Source organism: Thermobia domestica, chromosome 4 (genome assembly GCF_964235325.1).
Source record: "Thermobia domestica chromosome 4, izTheDome1.hap1.1, whole genome shotgun sequence".
Lineage (NCBI taxonomy): Eukaryota > Metazoa > Arthropoda > Insecta > Zygentoma > Lepismatidae > Thermobia > Thermobia domestica.
The window spans coordinates 322,966,812-322,990,241 of NC_137457.1; the positions used below are offsets into that span (position 1 = coordinate 322,966,812).

Here is a 23,430-nt window from a genome sequence, read left to right on the forward strand (position 1 = left end):
GAAAAGAAGGAGGTTCGAAGGTTAGGTTCGACGTTTTAAGCGGTTACCTTTGCGCCAAGGAAATAGACAGTTCAGTTAATTTTTTAATAGATTCAATCTCCGGCCTCCGAAGTGAGACGGTATTATTTCGCTTTCGAGTGAATTTGTTCATTTTAAATCTGTAATCGATATGTAAATATACTTACAGATAATATTTATCGCTGAAACGTGTAACAGTAATATTTAGTTCCAATATATTCTTCTACATCCTGATAAAGGGTGTCTACAAATAACACAGTGTTGCATTGATACCGCACAGTGTGCGCAAGAAGCCAAGTGGTTACAGGGTAATGCGAACATATTGACTTCATTCTGAAAACAAACCTTACATTTGAATTTAGCACAAAATCATTTGGTAAATTTTGACCACGTGTATGGCTCATTGGTATCTCTTGTTTTTTAATCGTAGATTTAGTAGTCATGAGAAAAGCGACTACTTACGGAGATTAAGCTTCGTGGAATATATTTAGTCTCCGTTTTTGAGTTTTCGTAATGTTTTGTAATCGGAACAATCTGAAAAATAAAAAGCCTAATTAAAAGTTTCTAGAGAGTTACAAAAAAATTGTTCGCTATACACGTATATTTTTCATATATACTCCACAGTCATTCGTATTTTTTAAAAAAAAATCGTTTCGAGAAGACTCAGTTAATTAAATGTAGAGGAATCCTGTAGGGCGGTAATCAGCTGACATGGTTTCAAGAAAAATAGTTTAATCAAATTTTTTTCAAATTCGGATTGTTCAGTAATAGCCTGTTGATAGATGAATAGATGCCGAAATTTAATCTTAAGATTTCCTCTAGCCAATTAAGGACGTATCATATATTAGTTCATGATAATCCTACAATACAAGGACATAATAATAACAAGGGTTTTTAATGCCAATTAACTAAAGTTTACTGGTCCTTAACATAACTTTTTCAATTTTATTTTATTTCATTTTTTTAATATTAGCCTCATAAGATAGCCTTGTATAGTTACCTATCTTAAAAGAGAGGGGGTACTAATACGCACTTATTTTTGGGTATTATCTGAAGTTTCTACGTTTTGAGTTCTGCGTTCATTATTTGACTGGCTCTCCTTATTAGGGCGTCTTTCAGGACGTTGTCCTCTATTATTCGGCTGACCTCTGTTATAATAGCGATTTCCACTACGGAATTGAGTAGATTGGTTCCAATATTGACCTTGATTTGGTCGGTTTCGACACTCACGAGCATAGTGTCCGTATTTACCACAGGAATAACATTGTATGTCATTGATGTTCATATTTTGAAATTGTTGAATTAAGTTAGGGCGGGGACCTCTTGATCCACGTCCTCGAGGATTATAAAATCGCTGTCCTCCACGATTTATCGATTCACTCTGTCGATTAAGTTCTAACTTGGGTTGACTAAATTCTAAATTAGGGAGTTCCAGGGGAGCATCAGAGAGGGCACGTAAACCTGCTTGAACCTTTGCAAATTCATAGTTCAGGTAATATGTCGACTTCGTCTACACTATCTGGCCCACGTGTAATGACAAATTCCAGAGCACTGGGATCTATCTCTTTAATTTTTGTCGTTTTCGTTCAGTTACACTCATGTTAGGATCTACTTTATTACATAATCTTAATACTGCATAAATATATTCGGAAAAACTTTCATGGGTTGTTTTATTCCGTTTTGCCAATAAGGCAAATGGTTCACCAAGCTCAGCGGAGGCTGCGAAGGCCTTTCTTAGTTGACCTTCCAAATCTTCAAATTTCGCCAGAGTATATAGCGACTCCTTCATATGATACCAATCAGCAGCACTCCCTTGCAAGTACGCGGGCAAGTATATCCTTTGTTCTTCATGTGACCACTGCTAGAAATTCCCGCAAGTTTTGTACGCGTCAAGGAATTGAGATATGTCCTCATGTAATTTACTAGAAAAGGAGGAAATTGTGATAGAGGGTAATTTATTATTTACTGTTATCCCAGCCATTTCTGAGCGTACTTCAGTTTTTATACTAGGCGCTCTCCTTTTTATGGGAGAAATAGAAGGAAAATGATTTTCCAAACACTGCTTATCACACTTACTTCGCGTCTTAATGGGACTTCTAATTGCTGTTGGCTCCTTTGACATCCGGATAGAAGTAGCCGAATATATTATTGACGACCCTATCTGGACCTACAAAATACGAAAGGCGTAATCTATTTTAATTACATTCTCATTAACGCTGCTCATCTTTCTAACGGAAGATTTATGGTACTCTCTCTCTCTCTCTCTCTCTCTCTTTAACTCTACAATTCTTTTCTAATACACAATAACACCCTGAGCAAGGCTGTGATAATATGTAAAAAACAGTATCACGTAACAGTTTCAACACAATAACTGTGTCTTCATCAGACTTCCCCTCCTTCTGGCTGCTTGGGAGTTGGTCATCACTTATATAGTCTCCGGAGATCAACTTTTAATTAGGCTCCGCCCCTTCATTAAAAGGTAACACTTGTGTGGCTTCCACTTTCACTTTTTAGCTGCACACGTGTCCAATTAAAAGTTTACTTTTTTCGTTGGATATATTCTGTCCTCTAATTATCCTTATTTTCCTTATTAATTTTTCCTCTTTTTTCCTTTTCATTTCTTCTTGTTTAAGCAGAATCTTCTCCCACTCTTTATTTATCGAGAATCCTGCATTCCAAGCAAGAAAGGAAAGAGGAAAAGTTAATAATGATAATTACTATATTATGATTTCAAAGTTAAATTTGTTTTTATATCACAGTATATTTTTACTGTTGTCCCCAGGGGAGTCTTTAGAATGTATATTCTGAACGGTATTATGCTATTTTATTATATTTAGAGAGTATTTACAATATGTTCTATGCAAGTAAATATGTGTGAAAAAATGGTATAGTAAGTCCACATACTTTTAAACCGCTAAACAGTTTACCAGTAGAGTTTATAAAATCCACTTACATATAATAAGTGGTTTTTATAAACTTAACTCTACTACTGATATTAGAAACATATTAAATTTTTAAATGTTATAAACAAATTAAGTTGGGTAACTGCCAGAAGACACACATCCCACCATTTTATCAACATTTGCGCATAAATATTTTTCTTCACAATATTTGCAAAAGACTGATTTATCTTTATAATTTTACACGTAATATTTCCACACACGACCTTTCATCCTACCTATTTGTCGAAATTTCATGCGTTAATTTACATGTAAGAGAAATCCAAATATCTCTTCAGAAGTTCGAGTCGGAAACAGGGGACAGACCGACGTGTAATACTAATGGTAATTCGGGGTATATTGATAATATATCGTTATTGTTTGTACATAATTTCTACATTACTTTACAATCTGGTTCTTTTTCATCATATATAAATTAGAACTTTGCTACTTTTTAGTGCAAATGAAAATGGAACCTTAAAAGATCATATTATTAGTTATATAAAGTACAGTCAACGAATTTAAAATTTTTAAACCTTCAAATTTTTAAAAACCTAGAAGTAAATCATAATAAATTAAGATAAAGTAATTAGTCATACGGTTCTTATAATTTGAAAGATAAAGAAATTGAAATAAATTCCTTCCCAGGAATATATATGCCAGGGAAAAACCGGGAATATTCCCATTTTTTATTTTACTTCCCACCGGGAATATTGCCACTGTCCATCACTAGGCCGACACTTCCAAAGGTCCGACCCTAGCCTCTAAATAGGTCGAATCCAAATGCTTTCAGTTTTGTATTACTCGGCATTGTTCTTCAGCCTTCTCTTTTTTTCGGCTATCTTTAAGAACATTGACATGTAGGTAAGGCACCACGAAAAAAAATCAAATCTTTGAGTTTTACGCCCCACGTTTAAGCCGGTTAGGCTAAAGGAGACGATGATGATGAGAAATGAAGGAAATGGTGGGGTGAAGAAAGTAGGAGGAAACGGAAAAACGCCGAAAAAATCCACCCACATAGTGTTTTGTCCACCACAAAGTTCACTTGGCGCGAGCTGGGTCGAACCAGGAAACCCACGCTCCAGAGATGAACTCTCTACCACTGAGCCACCGTGGAAACCCGCTAGCAAAAAGAAGGTAAGTCGGTCCGGTCGGCTTTTATAGACTATATATTTTACATTGGCGGGAAATGTTGAATCAAACTTTAGAATTAACATTTATATTAGACTATTTGACACACTGAATACACAGTTTCATTGTCGTTTTACATCTTTGCGTGATGCAGTATTCAAATTTTCCTTTTTTGTTTCCTGCCAATATAATTCGTCTCACTGCTGACGAAATTCTAAGAAGAGCACAGATACTTCAGACAACTTACAGTTATAATATTGGTTCTTTGTTTCCGACTACAATAACTTGCTTTGTGAAACAGCTGAAATGTGAAATAAATGTTCAGAATCCTGTGCTTGACCTAACAAGGCTTTTAATTGTAAAATATAAATCTTTGGCATCTAGCATTTCAAAACTTTTTGCCGCGTGTATGATGTTTTGAGGTTTCCTGTCTGTCAGTTCTGCGAAAAGGTCGTTCTCAAAACTGAAATTAATAAAAACAAACTATGTGAGAAGCACAATGGGCCAAAAGAGCTTAAGTAATCTAGCACTGCTCTCAATAAATGCGAACGAATCTGAAAAATGGAGGTGCGAGAGTTAGTAAAGGATTTTGCTTAGAGGAAAGAAAGAAGGAAACCATTCAATTACTTTCTGCTACTCTTCATGAAGACTGACGTAACTGACTGCAAAGAGGTAAATCCATATTCCATTCTGAAGCTTATTGAATAAATTATATGTATAACAAATGATTTCCATATATGAATATTTAGACCTAGTAGTTGAATGCATTTATCTCATTATTCACAGATACAAGGAAGTGTGGTTATTTATTATGTTATCTATCATTCCACAAAAAAAAATGTTGTTAAGGTAAAGGACCTGGGTATTCTCTTGCAGGGGAGGGCATAAAACGTAGTTACGCCACTAGTTTATAGTGACACTATAATGCCTAGGTAACAGTTCTTGTTTCTTGCAGTAGAGGAGACAAACAAATTTCGAACTTAGTTCTTTCTGTAACGCTTTTTGAATCGAAATGCCTCTGGGCCAAAATTGAAACATTCCACCATACAGATAAATTCTACAGAATGATGACATATGGTAGTGGTTCTCAACCGATGTGACTCGACTAATGTGTTGTGCGATTACATAGATGTGTTGGTGGGTGATATTGTAGAATTTAAACATAATAAAGCATTCGTTCAAAATTAATTTTGTGACAGGCAGCATCAGTCAATGCCCCCAGCGGCAGCAATGCTGCTTAAGAATACACGAAGTCAATACTTAAACAAAACTTAGTCTTACAGTGTATACAGTAGTATTAATAAAAAGTAAGTGTAGTGAGATGTCGTAGGCAATCAGTAGAGTATATGATCAGTTAGAAAAGGTTGGAAACCACTGCCGTTGCTACACTCTTGAATTTATTCGATTACCTCTTGAAACATAACTGACCTTACGGAAAACCTCGTTTCTCTTTTGCCCAAGATATGTCACTAGTAAAGTGACAAATTCTTCGAGAAGGATTGATAAATATGGAAGCATACTACAGTTTTCGTTATTTTGCTAGGTTTCACTGATATGTGTCATAATGGGTTGTTTGGGGGGAAGGCTTCAATTATTTTGTTCGTTAAAATTCATTTTATTACAGTTAATCTTTACTACCAACAGAAACATGGTACTTACGTTACTTTTCTCATTCTTTCTTTTTTTCTTTTACAGATTAAAGTGTTTTCTTTGATGAAAAATATAGAATGAAAATAATATATTCTTATTTAAATACAAATAAGAAACACTAAATTAAATAAAGCAATGTGAGAGCTAAGAAAAAAACTGCATAAAAGAACAGATAGTAGTTATTGATCCTGCACTCTGAAATCTAATGAAACGAAATCTTTGAGTTGTATATCCCACGGTTTTGCCGGCTACGGTAAAGAAGACGGTGATGATGAGAAATGAATGAAATGGTGGAATGATGAAAGGGGAGGAAACCGGAGAACCCCGAGAAATCCCACACATACGGTGTTTGTCCATCACAAAGTCTACTTGGCAGAAGCAGGGTTTGAACCCGGGACCCCACGCACCAGAGGTGAACGCTCTACTACTCAGCCACCGAGGACACCTGCACTCCGATAGATATAACCGATATATATGGTAGGGTTATCGATATATATATATATATATATCGATATATATATACCGATATATATGGCACTCCGATATATATGGTAGGGTTACCATATAATGATATATCTCTGTTGCCCACGACACCAGTTGCGTCTCCTGACATAATTTGTCTATAGTTCACAACCCTTAGAAAACTTTAATTCTAGAACTCTTTCAGTATTCTGAATAAACAAGACGATAAAATAAATAAAAATATATAACAGATAATAAAAAGTTCTCATTCATAACAAATGCTCCATTTCATTTGTATATGAAATCAATTTACCTGCTCTTCGGGGCAGCCGATAATTCTTTTGAAATCCAGTTTTTTACCCTTTCTGTCTATTGATATTATAGCCAATGCACTGAGAACATTTTGAATTATGGCATTTCTGTAAATAATTTTATATTCTTTAATATGGTAAAACCATTTTTAGTTCCTAAAATGGACGTCACAATATGGTCTATGATTTTCACTAGTTTTGTTATGTGCTGGAAGAATAGTAAACTCCAATGTCTTTCTACGGATTCACTATCAACTTCACGACGATATACTAATAGCATATGCATTACACTGGAAATGTGTGTTGTCTCGTAGATTGCCTGGTATGCTGTTTCCTAACTGTTAACAGCATACACGTAACATGTAATGCACCAAATTATTGTGATAGCTGCAGAGGTGCCTTTAGTTACGAACGCTTTCTCCATGTATTCATGAATCTGTCTTAAGAAACTTCATGACTGTTTATTTTGTATTTATGTTCTTTGTCAGATGTTAGGGTATAGAATCGAGATTTGCAGTTTAAAACTGATATTACTGTATTGTGTTTAATGCACTCTGACTGGGAATTGTAACCTGGAACATGTGCATCTGAGGCATATACTACTCAGTATACTAACCAGGAGGATAAGACATTTCATGAAGTCAATTACACCACGGAAAAAAATAAGTTACCTGACTCTTGGGACTTATAATGAAGAAATACATTGTGTTTAAACACACAAAATTAGATGCAATCTAACAAAAGCTAGCAAATGTGACTTTTTCTGCAAGATTATTGAACCTTAATAAAAATGATAATGCAAACTAGTTGTGATAGTACATTTGACATGCATACCAGGCGTGCACCCAGAAAATTTTGTTGGGGTAGGTTCTAAACAGGAACGAAGTTCAATACTGCAGGCACTATGTCTATGCGGGTAAGACTATAAATTTAATGTGATTTGTCATTCCCTTTCTTCCACTTAAACAAATTATTTTAAATTTATAATTTTAAAGGTTTAAGAGTATCTCACGTTGCTGAGGACATATGTTCCTTAAATTAAAACAGTACATTAACTCCCTTCAATATTTATTCAATAAGAAAATCTTCAAAATGTCAATAAAACTAGAATAATTGTTCAATAAAGTAAATCATGGAAATGAACTAACAATGTAAATTTTCAAGGGCAGCATCTAATATTTGTGAATGACGAAGATTTAACTTTACATAGAACTAACACTTTTAATTTTTATAATTCCCAGTTTCATGAGCAAACGTTAGGTTTGTTTCATTATCAGTTAAGCTGCTTTTAATTTCGATCTTTCCTATGACAACCATTAATTCTATTTGCAGACACTAAGAAAGACACGCCTAGAGAAATAAATATACTAATAATATTTCTCTGAATTGACCATCAAGAATGTATTTTTCCAGTACAAAAATAGAATTAAGCATGGTAGAACTCTCACTAACCCATGACTTGAAAATAATTTATAATTTTCTTTTATTCTCTGGTTTAATACCTGTGCTGCATCAAGGTTCAACAAAATATGGATCAGAGAAATACTACCTCTCTTTGTTTGCAAATGTTACTATTAAAAGCTTAGTATTGGCTTTCCTTTCATACACATCAATGTTACATCTTAGTGACAGAGGGATTCAACAGGATTCTGTGTTTGTCACTTTCATGTTTTTGGCTACTTTACTGTTGCCTGCTCTCAGTTCGGTATACTTTTCCTCATTTTGTTCGCGTGGTTTGTCTAGTTGTTTTGGAAAAATGGCTTGCTTTCACAACCGCTTTATAAAGAGCAGTGAAACTTATTCGAGAACACCTAGGTTTATTATAGTATGTGCATACATTTCTCTCTTACTGATGGTCCTACAAGTGACATTCAATATGTACGTGGAATATACAGAATTTAATACTATTTTTAGTCTAAGAAATTTACGGTTTGTCTGTACCAAATTGATTTGTTTGGACAAAATTGTTGTTTATTGTACCTTTCTTTATCTATGCTATATTCTCAAATGCTTTTTCTTCTCATTAAACTCTGCAATTGTTTCTATTGTGAGGGATGTTGAGAAAAATACTTGTGTTGTATTTGAATCCCAAATAACCCCAAATGTACGACAACCTAAGTCTTTGATATCAGTTCGTTGTAAGGAGATCAAATATGTGAGAAAACTGCATATTGAGATGTGTGAAGTATATGACCAATTAAGCGCGACGTATGGAGTAGTTCTTTCGACCCTTTTAACAGAAGTTCTGTTTTCCTTTTTATTTTTAGTGTTTGCAGCGTTACAGATTGTTTCTAAATATACCATTCATTCTTTCCAAATAATCATTACTATCTTATTTATTCTTTTCTATATTACCGTCGTTGTGGTTTTAGCATATATACCTACTTTGACCTCCAATCAGGTAGGATTATTATTTTTTAATATATTAGTAATTATGACAACACCATTCGCATCTTTCTTCAATGTAGTGTTGAAAGTCTGTGTCTCACCTGCTGCTACTTTACGTTCACGGCCTGTCATTTCTCCTTTGAATGCACTGCTTTGCTTTTCGCACATGTTTCTTAGTTTTGAGATTTCCTTATCCATGTTTTACAGTACCATTTGCACATCAATTGTCTGTTTCAATGTTTGAGTTACTATTTACTACTTTGGAAAATGATAAAACACATTATTGTAAGTCAAAACAATATTTTGATTGCACTGTAAAGAAAAATGTTCTAATTTCCACAAAACTAATAATGTTTCCTCTTTGCCACAAAGTGAATATTTTTCCAATATTACAACTTTCTTGCAGAATTACCAGACAAGTTCCTGCCTTTATTGTCTTAACATCTAGTTACAACTTTCCTGTGTTATATGTGCCACAAAGCATGTATAAGATCTCTTATCGTAAAAGTCTCTGTATTAATTTCTTCTATAGATTGATTTTACTTCTTAATGGAAATGCGATTTAACAGGATTATCTTTTTGTCAGTTTCATGTTTAGAGACACTTTACCATTGACTCTTATTTGTTCAGTGAATTTACCGCATTTTATTTACGTGGTTTATTTATTCCTTCTTTTTTTCTTTTTAAGGAATTATGGTTCTTAATTTAGAATCTGAATGACTCAAAACAAAGAAAAGTTGTGTTAATCCGTAATTTCAAACTTAAAATGTAATAAAAGCAGTTTATCCGTTTTATCAAAATTAATGTATTAATATCTTGTTCACCTCCATAACGTGAAAAGCGGAAACTGGAAATAATAATATAAATTGAGAATCAATATTTATAAAGCATTAAAAGAGAATTAAAAGTAAAGAATCGGGCCATAAATTATCATACATTAATTTATATAGAAACACGCAGTCACATATTCAAATCTCTATCTTGTTCACTTCTTGTCTCATTCCTTATGACTATTCTCTTATGTCTGTTATATGTTTGTCTAATGGTAACTTACAAGTCGTGTACTCTCCTTATGTACTATATATGGCACTCTGTGGCTAAAGTGCTAATCTAGTGAGTAAACTGCACGCTTTTGTTGCATGCCATTCCGGGTTGGATTCCCTGTAAGAGAATTTTGAAATTTTTGAAGTATTACAAGAATATCATTTTTCAACTTACGTCATAGGTCCACGTTTGATATAGCCTCGATGCTCAAAGGAGATTCATAAAGGAGCAAACACGCGTGGAAATAAGCAAGAGAAATTCATTTAAGCCTCAAGATACTTGTGAGAAGACAGATCCAGGATGATTGTTTGTACTTGAACTCTGAAAAGGCATCCATTTTTTTCTTCTTTTTTTGTGACCATAAATATATTAGATTTCGTTCCGAGTGAGCCGTACATTTATTGATGTTAATACAGCCAAGCATCTCTTATTAATCTTTAATAAATATTTACCGTTACGATAATAATTCACTTATTTTCAAAGAACACTATATATGTTTCAGTGTATGTTGTGGTACCACTGAGTTTTCTGATTTGTTTATTCTTCCTTCTGCCAAAGTATTATTTTTTTCTGAATTGCGTTCCACTTATTATGTTCCCTTTCACTATTTTTGATATTTATTTCACTGTGTATTTTTTTCAGTAGAAAAACGCAGTTGAAGCTACTTATCTGCTCTTCTAACTGACCTTCATTAAAATAGTTTTATCCCTGTGCAATAATGTAAGTGATGATAGGGTTCAACTCTCAACTGGAGATCAGTATTGTTTTCGTTTTCTTTATACGTCACATCCAAATAATTCCAATATATAAAGAAACATAGTCTCCTCTACTTCCCAAATCTCTTTTGTTAATGCTGTGTTGGGATGTAAGCTTTTTACATGATTTTGTAATTTACTTACAAGTAAACCTTACGTTTGGGTGAATCGAGTTGCTGACTGAGACACATATGAGAAAGTAGTACTAAATGTGGTCAGTATTTCAGTGAAGTTTTAGGTGCGAAGCTCCAGGGGTTTAGGAGATACAGCTACCAGAACATCACATGGAAGTACAGAATAGTCTTCATACAGTTAGAGGTAAAAGCTCTATAAGACCTCTTATAACGACAAAAGGTGAATAACAAATACATGGGTACATATTAGGACTAGGGGGAAGTCATATAGTAAGGGTATATAAGAGTATGCGGCCATCTTGAAATCCTCCATTTTGAATTAAGGTTAAGTTTTTAAAATAGGAATAGGGTCATGTGATACATGATTTAAGGCGCAAATTTAATAAGAAGAACAATGGTGACGTTAATTTTGATTTACGCGCAAATGGTAAAAAAGTTACAGGGAAATTAAATATTGTTGCAGCATATGTATTAGTCCTTTACCTCACCTTGTAAATTTTGTGTTAATGATAATAATTAAATAAAAAGCGGATGGATAAATATTAGGTCTATGGTAAGAGTTGCCTTGATGGCGGCCATGTTCAAATCCGCCATTTTGAATCAGACAAAAGTTTTAAACAAAACGCATAACAGTGACACCTTATTAACAGCAAATTTTACCATAAATCCAACGATATAACCATTTTTGCTTTATCATTAACCAGCATTTGTTATCGCATAAACAAGTTGCTAATTTAAGGAAAAATGATCAAAGTGGAATTGAGTCATAAGTGAACTTGGGTCTTTCTTCCAGAAAAGTCCTCAATTAGTACAATCCGTATGTAGTTCAAAAAAGAGTGCATGACTTGCACAAATGCTCTGCTCATAGTGAGCACACCTGACAAAGGCAATCGAGTTACACTTGACACATTTGTCGTTACCAATTCCGTCAAAGCAGTAGTCGTAAGAAGCGATCCATTTAATTTTGTGCTGGTTAATGATAAAGCAAAAATGGTTGGAGTTATGGGAAAATTTGCTATTAATAAGGTGTCACTGTTATGCGTTTTGTTTAAAACTTTTGTCTGATTCAAAATGGCGGATGTGAACGTGGCCGCCATCAAGACAACTCTTACCATAGATCTAATATTTATCCACTCGCTTTTTATTTAATTATTATCATTAACACAAAATTTACAAGGTGGGGTAAAGGACTATTCCTATTTTAAAATGGAATAAACCACATGACCCTATTCCTATTTTAAAAACTTAACCTTAATTCAAAATGTCGGATTTCAAGATGACTGCCGTCAGGTATACCCTTACTATATGACTTCCCCCTAGTCCTAATATGTACCCATATATTTGTTATTCACCTTTTGTCGTAACAAGAGGTCTTACAGAGCTTTTACCTCTAACTGTATGAAGACTATTCTGTATTTCTATGTGATGTTCTGGTAGCTGTATCTCCTAAACCCCTGGAGCTTCGCACCTAAAACTTCACTGAAATACTGACCACATTTAGTACTACTTTCTCATATGTGTCTCAGTCAGCAACTCGATTCACCCAAACGTAAGGTTTACTTGTTAGACACTTGCTTGCCATTCTCAGAAAACATTTTATCAATTAATCCAGTAGGTATGTTTAAATTAGTATTAAGATCTCCATATATTAAATATAAGTAAAATACTATGAACGGGTTAATTGGTGTAAGTATTGGATCACCTTGTCACCAGTTCTCGCTGGTTTCCGTATAATCTTTTAAGCAACAAACCCTTAGCAGTAATTAAACTCAAATAAAAATCTTGGTTGTTATAAGTAGATAATGAATTTGAATTTTGTCCATTTGGAAGAGGTGCATTAATTTAATTTCAAGAACATGTTCTATTTCAACACAACATTAACAATTGAAGACTTTGAGGCAAGAAACCGTCAAGTCCAAAAAAATAAAAGTGTAAAGAAGATTGCTTCACAAGGGTTTCTGCTCATCCGATTTTCTTCAAACTTGGCACATATATAATACACCGAAAATAAATCGACACGTATTTTTTGTTTCTTTCGGAAAATAGGTTAAAGGAGGCAAAGGGCCCTTATCCAAAAGCCCCATTGATTAAAAGGCACACTAAAGAAACGAAACTCTGCCGATGCAAAGATGACTTCAAAGTAGGAAATACGGGATTTGTCATTTTTGCGGAAAAAAAGGGGGGTTGCAGGGCGCAAAGGCACACTTCGAACTGACAAAGAACTCCGCAAAATCCTTACGGAAATTGGATTCCGTGGAATTACTTGAAACCGTGATAAGTTGTAGATATTGTGTTCCCAAGAAAAAGTATCAATGCGCACAACCACTAATCACTGACCGTTTGACCACTACAGGGCCACTTTATTGAAAACAGCAGAAGATGACGACATTGTGCATTTCGGTAAAAATGACTAAAATCGTACTATGTTGTAGATATTGTGAACCTGAGGAAAAGTCTTCATGTCCACAACTCCCACTCACTGACCGTTTGACCACTACGAGGCTACTCTTTTGAAAGCAACCGAAGATAGTGATATTCTGGATTTCGGTCAAAATAGGGGGCGCGGTGGCTCATTGGTAGAGCGTTCACCTCCGGTGCTTGGGGTCCCTGGTTCGATCCCAGCTCGCGCCGTGTGAACTTTGTGGTGGACAAACACCGTGCTCGTGGGTTTTCTCGGGGTTCTCCCGTTTCCTCCCACTTTCTTCATTCCACCATTTCACTCATCTCTCATCATCACCGTCTCCTTTAGCCTAACCGGCATAACCGTGGGACGTAAAACTTAAAGATTTCATTTCATTTCATTTTTCGGTCAAAATAACAGAAAATGTGATATGCTGTAAACATTGTCATCCTAAGAAAATTTCTCAATGGACACAACCACAAATCACTAATAGTTTGGTCAGTACAGGGCTACTTTCTTGAAAACAGCCGAGTATAATGATGTTCTGGATTTCGGTAAGATTGAGTAAAACTAAGATATGTTGAAGATCTTCTCGTCATGAGAAAACGTCTTAATGGACACAACCACCGAATTATGAACGTTTGGGCACCACAGGTCCAGATTTTTAAAACAACAGGATAAAATGTTATTTTTGATTTCGTAATAAATGAATGAAACTGTGATATGTTGTAGATGTCGTGATCCTGAGAAAAATTGTCTAGAGCTTTCCAAGGTTTTCCGTTGTCCCGCAAAATGAACATCTGAATGTTGTCTATTCTTAAATCATGTTGCCCACTACACTGCTCATTCCTTTTCCGAGTTGTGGGACAGACGTTTTCAGGCTTTTATACAATTCTACCAAAAGTTCAGAGTATCTTTACCTTATGCTTTTTTTTAAATATTACCCTGTAGTTGCCAAATGTCACTGATTTGTAGTTGTGTCCATTGAGACCTTTTCTCAGGATCACAATAACTACAATACATCACAGTTTCAAGTAATTACACCGAAATCCAGAATACCATTACCTTCTGCTCGTTTTTTTAAGTGGCTGTATAGTGGCGAAACGGTCATTGATTGGTGGCTGCGCTTGTTGGGGCTTTTTTAAAGGATAGCAACATCTACAACATATCACGTTCCAAGCAATTACACTGAAATCCAGAATAGCGTTACTTTCAGCTCTCTCTCTTTTTTTTAAAGTGGTCCTGTAGTGCCCAAACTGTAAATGATGGATGGTAGTACAAATTGAGACTTTTTCTTAGGATCACAATATCTACAACATATCACGATTTCAAGTGATTCCAACGAAATCCAGAATAACGTTACCTTCTGCTTTCAAAAATGTGGTCCTGTAGTGGCCAAACGATCAGTGATTGGTGGTTATGCCCATTAAGACTTTTTCTCAGAATCAAAATATCTACAACATATCACGGTTTTAGTCATTTTTACCGAAATCCAGAATGTCGATTCCTTCGGCTGTTTCCAAAAATTTGGGCCAAGTGGTCAGTGATTTGTGGTTGTGTCCATTGAGATTTTTTCTTAGGAACACAATATCTACAACATATCACAGTTTCAAGCAATTCCACCGAAATCCAATTTCGGTAAGAGTTTTGAGGAGTCCTTGGTTAGTTTTAAGAAGACCATTGCCCCTACAACCATTTTCTCGCAAAATCGACAAAACCCGTATTTTCTACTTTCAAGTCATCTTTGCATCGGTAGAGTTTTGTTTCTTTAATGTGGCACTTTTAATCAAGGGGGCCCTTTGGCCCTCTTAAACTACTTTCCGAAAGAAACAAAAAATACGAGTCGATTTATTTTCCTTCTAGTATATATGTGCCAAGTTTGAAGAAAATCGGATGAAGAGAAACTCTTGTGAAGTTATCTCGTTTGCACTTTCGGCTTTTTGCCCCAAAGTCTTCAATTAAGAAGAAAAAGGAAGTATATTAATAAGAAATGTAGTTGGGAAATTGAGTTACTGTGTAGAAAGAAAATCAACTCATACTGATCTTCACGGAGAAGCTAATTCCTAGCATCATTTTTCTCACAAAAATACAAGATCAGATGGTTATTACTATTGGATAAATGAAAAGAATATATTAAAGAGTACTTACCACAAAAAATACGTTCTTTCAGCTGGATTTTGCTACTAAATTGTTATAGTAAAAAATATCTATGACACAAGAAAGAAGTCAAAAGTATAATATGGGTCGGAATTCAGAAAGAACTTCGTAAGAAGATAACACAAAAGAAAAGTTAGAAGACGAAAACAAAACAAATTAACAGTAATATCCTTCAATTCAAGTGGATTGAAAAGAAGAAGTTACCTGTTGAATAAATATGATATAATAACAATACACATGCCACCTTCAAATATCAGATAAGTTCTACGCTTCATGGAAGATCAAGGACAATTAGAAAGCCTAACTATTTATTCTGTTTCACTTTAATATTGTCTCACGTATATTTAACAAACGGAGCGTTCAATATGGACCAGTTTGAGCGACATACGTATAAATATACGAGTATATTCGAGTAAATCAATCAGAAAACGCAGTACCAACACAACATACTCTCGAGGAAAACATATTATTTGGAAATACGTCAGTTATTTCGAATGCTCATAACGTTATTAGGAGAGGTAATTGTTGGCAGGAAGGGTTACGAATGAATGTACATGCCAATGTAGCTTTAAATTAATGGTAGTTAGTATATGAGTTGCGAGTAAGATTAACAAGAGCCCTTTAAGTCATTTGTAACCATTTGGATACATAGTTTTCTTACGCTTCTATTACTTTAAAGAAACGTTTAATTGACGTTCTTGTACATTGTGTCCATTTGGACATACTTCCTGCTAATGTTTGCGAAGCGCTGCTGTCATATTTTGCTTTCTAGAAGTGCTGCCAGCAGAAGAAGCACGCTATACAAAGAACCACAGTGAATGGTGTATCATGTAGGGAAATTAAGATGTAATTTTTCTTCATTTTCATTGAAAGTTGTGATATTTCTTGTTATTCTTGTTTAGAAAATATCAAATTTAATGTTTAAATTATCAGTTTTGGTTCGGTGTCAACTCATAAAAGTATTTTAAAACCATTGTAACCATATGGTTACATAGTTTGTTGGTGAAATCAGGATAGCTTCCAGTTGTCACCATATGGTTACAATGTGAAAGACGGAGAAAATGTAAACATGATTCACAGAACTAAAAGATATAAAACGTTTTTAATTTACTAATTGTTGAGAGCTCACTGAGTATTGTTATGGAACTTATGTACTTACCTAATTATTAGTAATTCTGAGAGCTAGATTTTTACTTATATATTGTCGATTACTTGTAGTTTTCTAACATTATTATTGCATTTATCTTTATATGCAAGTGTGGAGATGAGACATAGAGGCCGGTTTCTCTGTGGCCACAAAGAATCCCTTTCCTTTGCTCACTGGGGCTCGGTTTCTCCGTTTCCAGGTTTCGTATAAATATGCGGGATTTGAATTGGTGTCCTCTTAGGTGACTGTCGAAGGAATGGAAGAGGTGATAATCGGACTGTGCAATGTCAGGGGAGTATGGTTGAGATGTGTGTCTGTTTTGGTTGTTTTTTATATGGGTCTTAGTTTCTCCTTTTTATTCATTCTGTGTGTTCGTTTTCTTTCTGGAGCATAGGTTTCTGTCTGTCCTCGTTTGGTATCTTTTTTCTTTTTTCTCTTTACCTTTTCCCTCCTTTCTTTATTCTTTTTCCTATTCCTATTTTTCCTTTTTCGTTTCATTTCTTGTTTTAGTTCTCCCGATACATTGTTTCGTCTGTTCTTTGAGTGGAGTTTCATCTAGTATTCCCCTGGTATGAGTTTGTTGTTGTGGGGCCGCTGTCCTTTGAATCTTCTATCGTATGTGGCTTTGGTGAGGTGTTTTAAAAGGTTTCAGGGTCTCTTGTATGCTATCACTGGTGGTCCCTGGGGTATCTTTGGCCACCGTTCTTCTGTTCCGTATTCTGTATTCATTCATTTCCAGAATTCATTGCTGATGACTTTCAGTTTGTTCCAAAAATTGGGATGGTAGAGGAGTGGGAATGTCAAGTCAAGTAGGATGTTCAGACACTTTCCTCTTTGTATCAAAGACACTTACTGTTATGTTGCAATGTAACCATATGGTCACAACTCTACAATACAAAACGAGTGAACCAATTTTCGAAATTTCTCTCAATATGTGTTCTAATAGTCCTAAATAATAAGTACACGAAGTATAAGAATTTTCTGCATTCATTTCAGAAGTAGGTATGTGCTTGGTAGGGTTAAGTTAATGGTAGTTACTCTGTGGATTGCTAAGATTAACAAGAGATTGTTAGGATAAATAAATAGTAATGGAGATATATAGATTATGTCTTAATAACAACAATTTGAAAGTTTATATAAAAGTATATGAATTGGGAAAAATTGAAGGAGATTATTGTCGAAAGATTGAAGATGAAAGGTATGATTTAAAGCAGGAATAAAAGTTCTAAATTTATATAAGAGTGATTATGTGAGTTGGATTTATAGTACAATAAGTTTACAAATAGTTCAAGATAAATACAATTTAAACCTACAGACACTAGCCATATCATCTCGGAAAGCAACCTTTATACATTATTTAAATGTAACAGTAATAAAGTTGTGCGACAATATCATGAATGGAGATGAAGTTTCCAAATGAATGATATTCGGAACCTTCAGATGCGTTAAATGAGAAATAAAATTAAGAAAACAACTTTTTTTCTAAACTTGGAATAAACTTCACATTGTAATAATATGTAAATGTTACAGTTTAAAAGTAAACAAAATGGTTCCAACAATATTCCAATTATGCCTCAAAGATTGTACAACAATAACGTTTTTTCGTAACTCTGTGACAAAAGCAGTAAGTCGTCTTGGAAATATATATTCAAATAAAAAAGAGTCAGATATAATAACGCTGCAGTATGTATAATCAAATAATTGTTTACAGACATCGGAATAATCGACGTCTGAATTTAAGTTGACTTCCATTGGCTGCACAGAAATGTCAGATTTACGCAAATAGTCAAATCATATAAAGAACAACTTCTTATCATCTAAATGTTTCTTTATTAAGTATATGATCGTGCTAGAGATGCGATAAACTTTCGTGTACTTTTATGGCTTTTCACTTAAATATTCGACTAGATATACTTGACACTAAGGACTAGCTAGTGTATTACAAATTTCATATATTTCAGAGGAACCATATATTCACATTCCATTCTTATTGCTGATGAGAAAGCCACAAACCTAGATTCGTATCATTTTTGTAAATGCAGAGTATATAAAATGTATTATGCCTTGTTTCTGTTATTTCATAATTGTTTTCATGTATATAGCAATTGATTTCTAAAATGATATCAAATAGAAGTTATGTTTGTTGTAGGCCAACGCAACCAGTGCAATTGTACATCGTCTTATACGAAGAAACATGGATCCTGCCATTAAAGAAGAGGTAAGTTTTCGTTATTTCACGTGGGTAATTACATAAATCCTACGAATTGTTAAAGTTATTTTCCTAGCCTTGTTCTTTGCAAACAGAAGGAAAAGATGTAGTGTTATTACATGGACACAATACTGTAACATATCTTTACCGTCACAAGTTTTGCATAGATTTTCTGTTTGAAAGATAATATTTTTCTCATTTCCCATGAGAATTATTGGGAACCCTCCCTACCGGCCTGACTGAAAAATTGATCTTAACATTAACAGAACCTTGCAATTATTAGGTAAAAATATCACGGCTCGCCACTGATTATGAAGTGTGAACTCTATCATTGTCTAGTAAAGAAAAAGAAGAATAAACACTAGTATATTTGTTAGACATGCTGTTTTGTCTAATGTACAGTATGTTCTTTAAATGTCCAAGTGTTATAAATTTATCTTCAAAAGCAGTCAGTGTGATTCGTTCAGGTTCTTCAGTGAGATTTGTCACTATGAAGGATTATTAAAGAGATGTTCAATCCCCTTGTAGTGGCATCACTGAATATTATTATTATTTGATTAATTTTTGGTAGGTTAATGGGGGCGTTAGCAATGGCTATTTTTCCCTGACACAATGAACACTGAAAGGGTTCTGGGATAATTATTATTAGTCTAATAAATATTATATTATATAGCCGAAAGATTTTATATCACAGTAATCAATATATGTTTCTTTTTCAGTTACAACTTTTCGCAAATGAATTATCATACAGAAAACTCCAGCTACAACTCTGTGGGATGTTCCCTTTAGATATGACTCTCTTACACTCAGTAAGCAGCTTTCTACATATGGATTCCTAACATACAGGTTTTCGTGTTATTGAATTATTTAGTACTTAGAAGAAGTGTCTCGTTAAAATACTAAAAGTTAGTTTAAAATGTCTCCCTTGAAGTTTGCTTAATTCTTTGCTTGCCGAATTAAAATCTCCTGATAAAAGCAAGGATAGCAAATTCTTTCATGACTTAACGAGTACTGTGCGCATTGTTTTACTTAATTCAATATTATTCACTGTTAGTTATTTCTTTCAAAGAAAGCAAAATATAAATGTAATAATATTATTTGTGTTAATTTGAATTTTGGGTTACATAGATATATGCACACTTCAAGGGCAAAAGATTAAATAATTATTATTTTCGTTGCTTGTTTTGAAAATTATTTATATTAAATATTGTTATCCTTCGTTTGTTTGTGGTAAATTTGTTGCTTCAGCAATTCAAATGATATTTAAAAAGTTAGCCTTGTTTTTACTTTAAACTGGAAATAGTTTAGCTGTTATGACCTAGTGTAAATTGTTATGTTGAGAAACGAGTGTACTTCTGTTTTCCAACTAAAACTTACAGCGATGTATCGATCGCCTCCTTCATTGAGAATGAAACACAAACATTTAGAATATTTACTGAAAAGTTTACTGGAACTAAGTGTATCTTTTAATTTCTCTATTATGTGAATTCCGTATTGGTCGAAAATTGCAATTCTATCAACTGCTTCTAGTATACATATCGCTGTATTCAAAGTGTTGCACGTAATAACATGGATGGGAATTCTTATTTCCTAGAATGGAAGTGATGTAGAAAATTTGAATCAATCAACAATTATAAGTCTTTTAAATTTGCTGGTTTTAAAATTGAATATTCGTGTTATTAGTGTGTCGTAAATTATAAAACCTAAGATCATTTCAGTAAAAATAATAGGTTTACTTAACTCAAGTTTCATAAACAAGGTTTCAGAATGGAAGCTTGCGTTGAATTCGATTGGAATGGAGTTTAGTGTTCCGTTCAGTAGCGAGGCTATACGAGACGTGGACTTGGATGGTGCACCATGATACTTTATCGCCTCACACGTCTCTCTTCTTCCGCAGTTATCTCCAAAAAAAAAACATCAGACTTCTGTTGTGCCCCATATATCCTTCTCTTCGGACCTAGCCTCAGCAGACTTTTTTGTGTTTCCCAAACTTAAAACGATTATTAAAAACGTTGTTTTCGAACTATAGATGAGATTCAGGACAATGCGACAAGAGACCTGTGCTCTATCGCAGAAAGAGCGTCCGAGAAGGCTTTCTAAAAATGGAAGATACGTTGAGAATGGTGCATTACCAGTAAAGGGGATTCCTTTAAGGGGAAGAATGCTTAACATATAAATGAGCGTTACACTTATATGATTTTATAGCAAACATTCAATGCTTTTGAATACATCTCGCATGTTTAAATTCACTCAGATTTCAATTTCTTTTTGGTAGAAGAAATATAGGAATTTCCTTTATAATTCAAATTTCCAAGAAAAAATAATACTGTTAACTATTTAACTGTACTGTAACTATAATACTGTTAACTGTATTTTTGAAACCTTATTTCTAATTTATCTCGAAAGCATTGAAATATCGCATATTATCTTCCTTCGAACACTGTATATATATGAGGGTCATTTAACTCGAACTGGCAACACTGCTACGATTGAAGTGTCGTGTGGGCAGGAGACAAATGACGATCGTAGTGTGCTCTGTGGATGTGTACGAGTCAGTTCAACGCTGCTGCGGTCCATTATTACGATGTGTGTGGCGAGTAGACATTGTTAAAGTGATTGTTGTGTATATACCGCCCTAACGCAATTTTCACGCGTGCGGAACAGACTTTTTCAAGGTGGCACGAGGGCGAAATGCTAGGACGATTGACAGACGATTAGCAGAGGCCTGTGGGGAAGCTACTCTACCGTATCGGACAGTGGCGAGATGGGTTGCAGCATTTTGGGCGAGATGACAGCCAACTGACAAAATGCACGGTGGAGGGCATATGCGAACAGCTAGGGACGAGATTCATCTTGCAAGACTACGGACACTGCTTGACGGTGATCGGCTCTGAACTTGTAGTGAATTGCCGCAGGAGCTGAACATTTCTTCCGTATCAGTGTTTCGCATGCTAACACAAGATCTTGGAATACTCACAATTGCAGCCAGATGGATACTCTATGCTCTGACCGAGGTTCAAAAGTGGCATAGGTGGGAATGTGCGCGCCTACACCTTCAACGTTACGATGAGGAAGGTGATGACTTCTTGCACCGCATTTTTGGAAGTGACGAAACGTGGGGAAAACCCTACGAGAGAGAGAATTGAAACGTCAGTCGAGTGAATGACGCCACCCAGAATCTCCACGACCGAAAAAGCTTAGGCAAGAGGCAGCAAACGTGAAGGTGATTATGATAATGTCATATGACCACGAAGGCATTATCCTGTCACATCAACTTCCACCGGGCGTTACCGTCAATGCTACCTACTATGCCTCATACCTCAGTGACCATTTGCAACCAGCATTGCGACGTAAACGTCCACACTTCTTGGAGTCTGGACCAATTCTCCTACACGACAATGCCAGATACTATACAGCACATAAAATGCAAACTCTGTTATGACGATGGGGTTGGAAAGTACTGGAACACCCGCCATATTCCCCAGATATGAGCCCCTGCGATTTTGATCTGTTCCTAAAAATAAAATCACCTCTCAGGAGCAAACATCTCAGAGACATTCCCAGCATTGTTTGTGCCTTAGGGCGCCCTGTCAACACTCTCTCATAACGTGGGGCTTTGACAGGTATTTAACGGTTACCAGACATCTGGCGAAGTGTTGAACAGGCTGATGGAGACTACATCGAAGGACTGTAAGCTTCTTGAAGTGAGTGATTCACTACATTCCATTTCACAACTATGTTGCCACTTCGACTTAAATGACCCTGTATATATATATATATATATATATATATATATATATATATATATATATATATATATATATATATAATGGGATATAAGGGCACAGAACAATGACGTAGATAACATCGGTTATGCAATATTCTATGAGAACATAGAACACCTCGAATCAGTTTCAAAGCAACGCAATGCTGTAATATTGGTGTAATCAACCATAATGGAACAACTTGCTGACTGGAGTGAAAAGTGTGTATCTGCTCCATCCATGTTATCTTGAAAATAAATACAGTACTGGGAAACAAAATTTTACAGTTTTATTTGAAGCAGATAAATGGATTAATAGGGCCTACTTTGTATTGGTTACCAGAAATTCTACTTAAATGGATGCATTTATTCCTAGATGATTAGAAATAGTGTAGAAGCGTACTTTACGTGTAAGGAAATATGTCATAGATATTCCTTGTTATCATTTGTCATTTAATTTATCCTTTTTATCTTTATAGATGGCAGCTTCTGTGATGACATACGTCGTAATCCTAATCCAGTTTTTAGGTTCGGTACCTCAAAGTTCACCGGGAACTTCTCAGTCTGGTATAAATTCTTCTTTCCATGAAACAAATAATTAAACATCTACATTTATGGCTCATTAAACTGTAAAGAAATTGAAAATATATATGTTTGTATTAGAAATGGTAAATAAATTGTATTAAATAGTTTCAAATTTTATTTTACGTAAATATTCAGAAGTTGTAATATAATATATTTAATATTTCCAACTACAGTAGGAAGTCGAAAATCCGAACTAATTGGGACCACAGGTAGTTCGGATTTTCGAATTGTTCGGATTTCCGAAAATGACCAAGAAAATGCCATTTAGGCTTAAATATACTGTACGGTATGATCTTTTATGTATACAGGGGTTATACAGTAATTACAATACCGTAC

The 23,430-nt window shown here is 34.7% G+C and overlaps 1 protein-coding gene across 4 annotated transcripts in view; it reads left to right on the plus strand.

Moving 5' to 3' along the window:
- The window catches only part of LOC145684401 (putative gustatory receptor 28b), a 50,927-nt gene extending 27,752 nt beyond the window's left edge, over nt 1-23,175 (plus strand). The window contains exons 3-5 of one of the 4 annotated variants that reach the window (XR_014131298.1): nt 18,687-18,755; nt 19,466-19,592; nt 22,989-23,126. Coding sequence is in view for 2 of the 4 variants with exons in the window: in XM_081756698.1 (XP_081612824.1) it covers nt 18,687-18,755; nt 19,466-19,555; nt 22,989-23,111 (282 nt within the window). In the remaining 2 variants the exon portion in view is untranslated. Of the gene's footprint in view, nt 1-18,686; nt 18,756-19,465; nt 19,593-22,988 lie in introns of those variants that run through there. The other 3 variants (XM_081756697.1, XM_081756698.1, XR_014131297.1) reach the window with 3 other exon arrangements.
- The last annotated feature ends 255 nt before the right edge of the window (nt 23,176-23,430 follow it).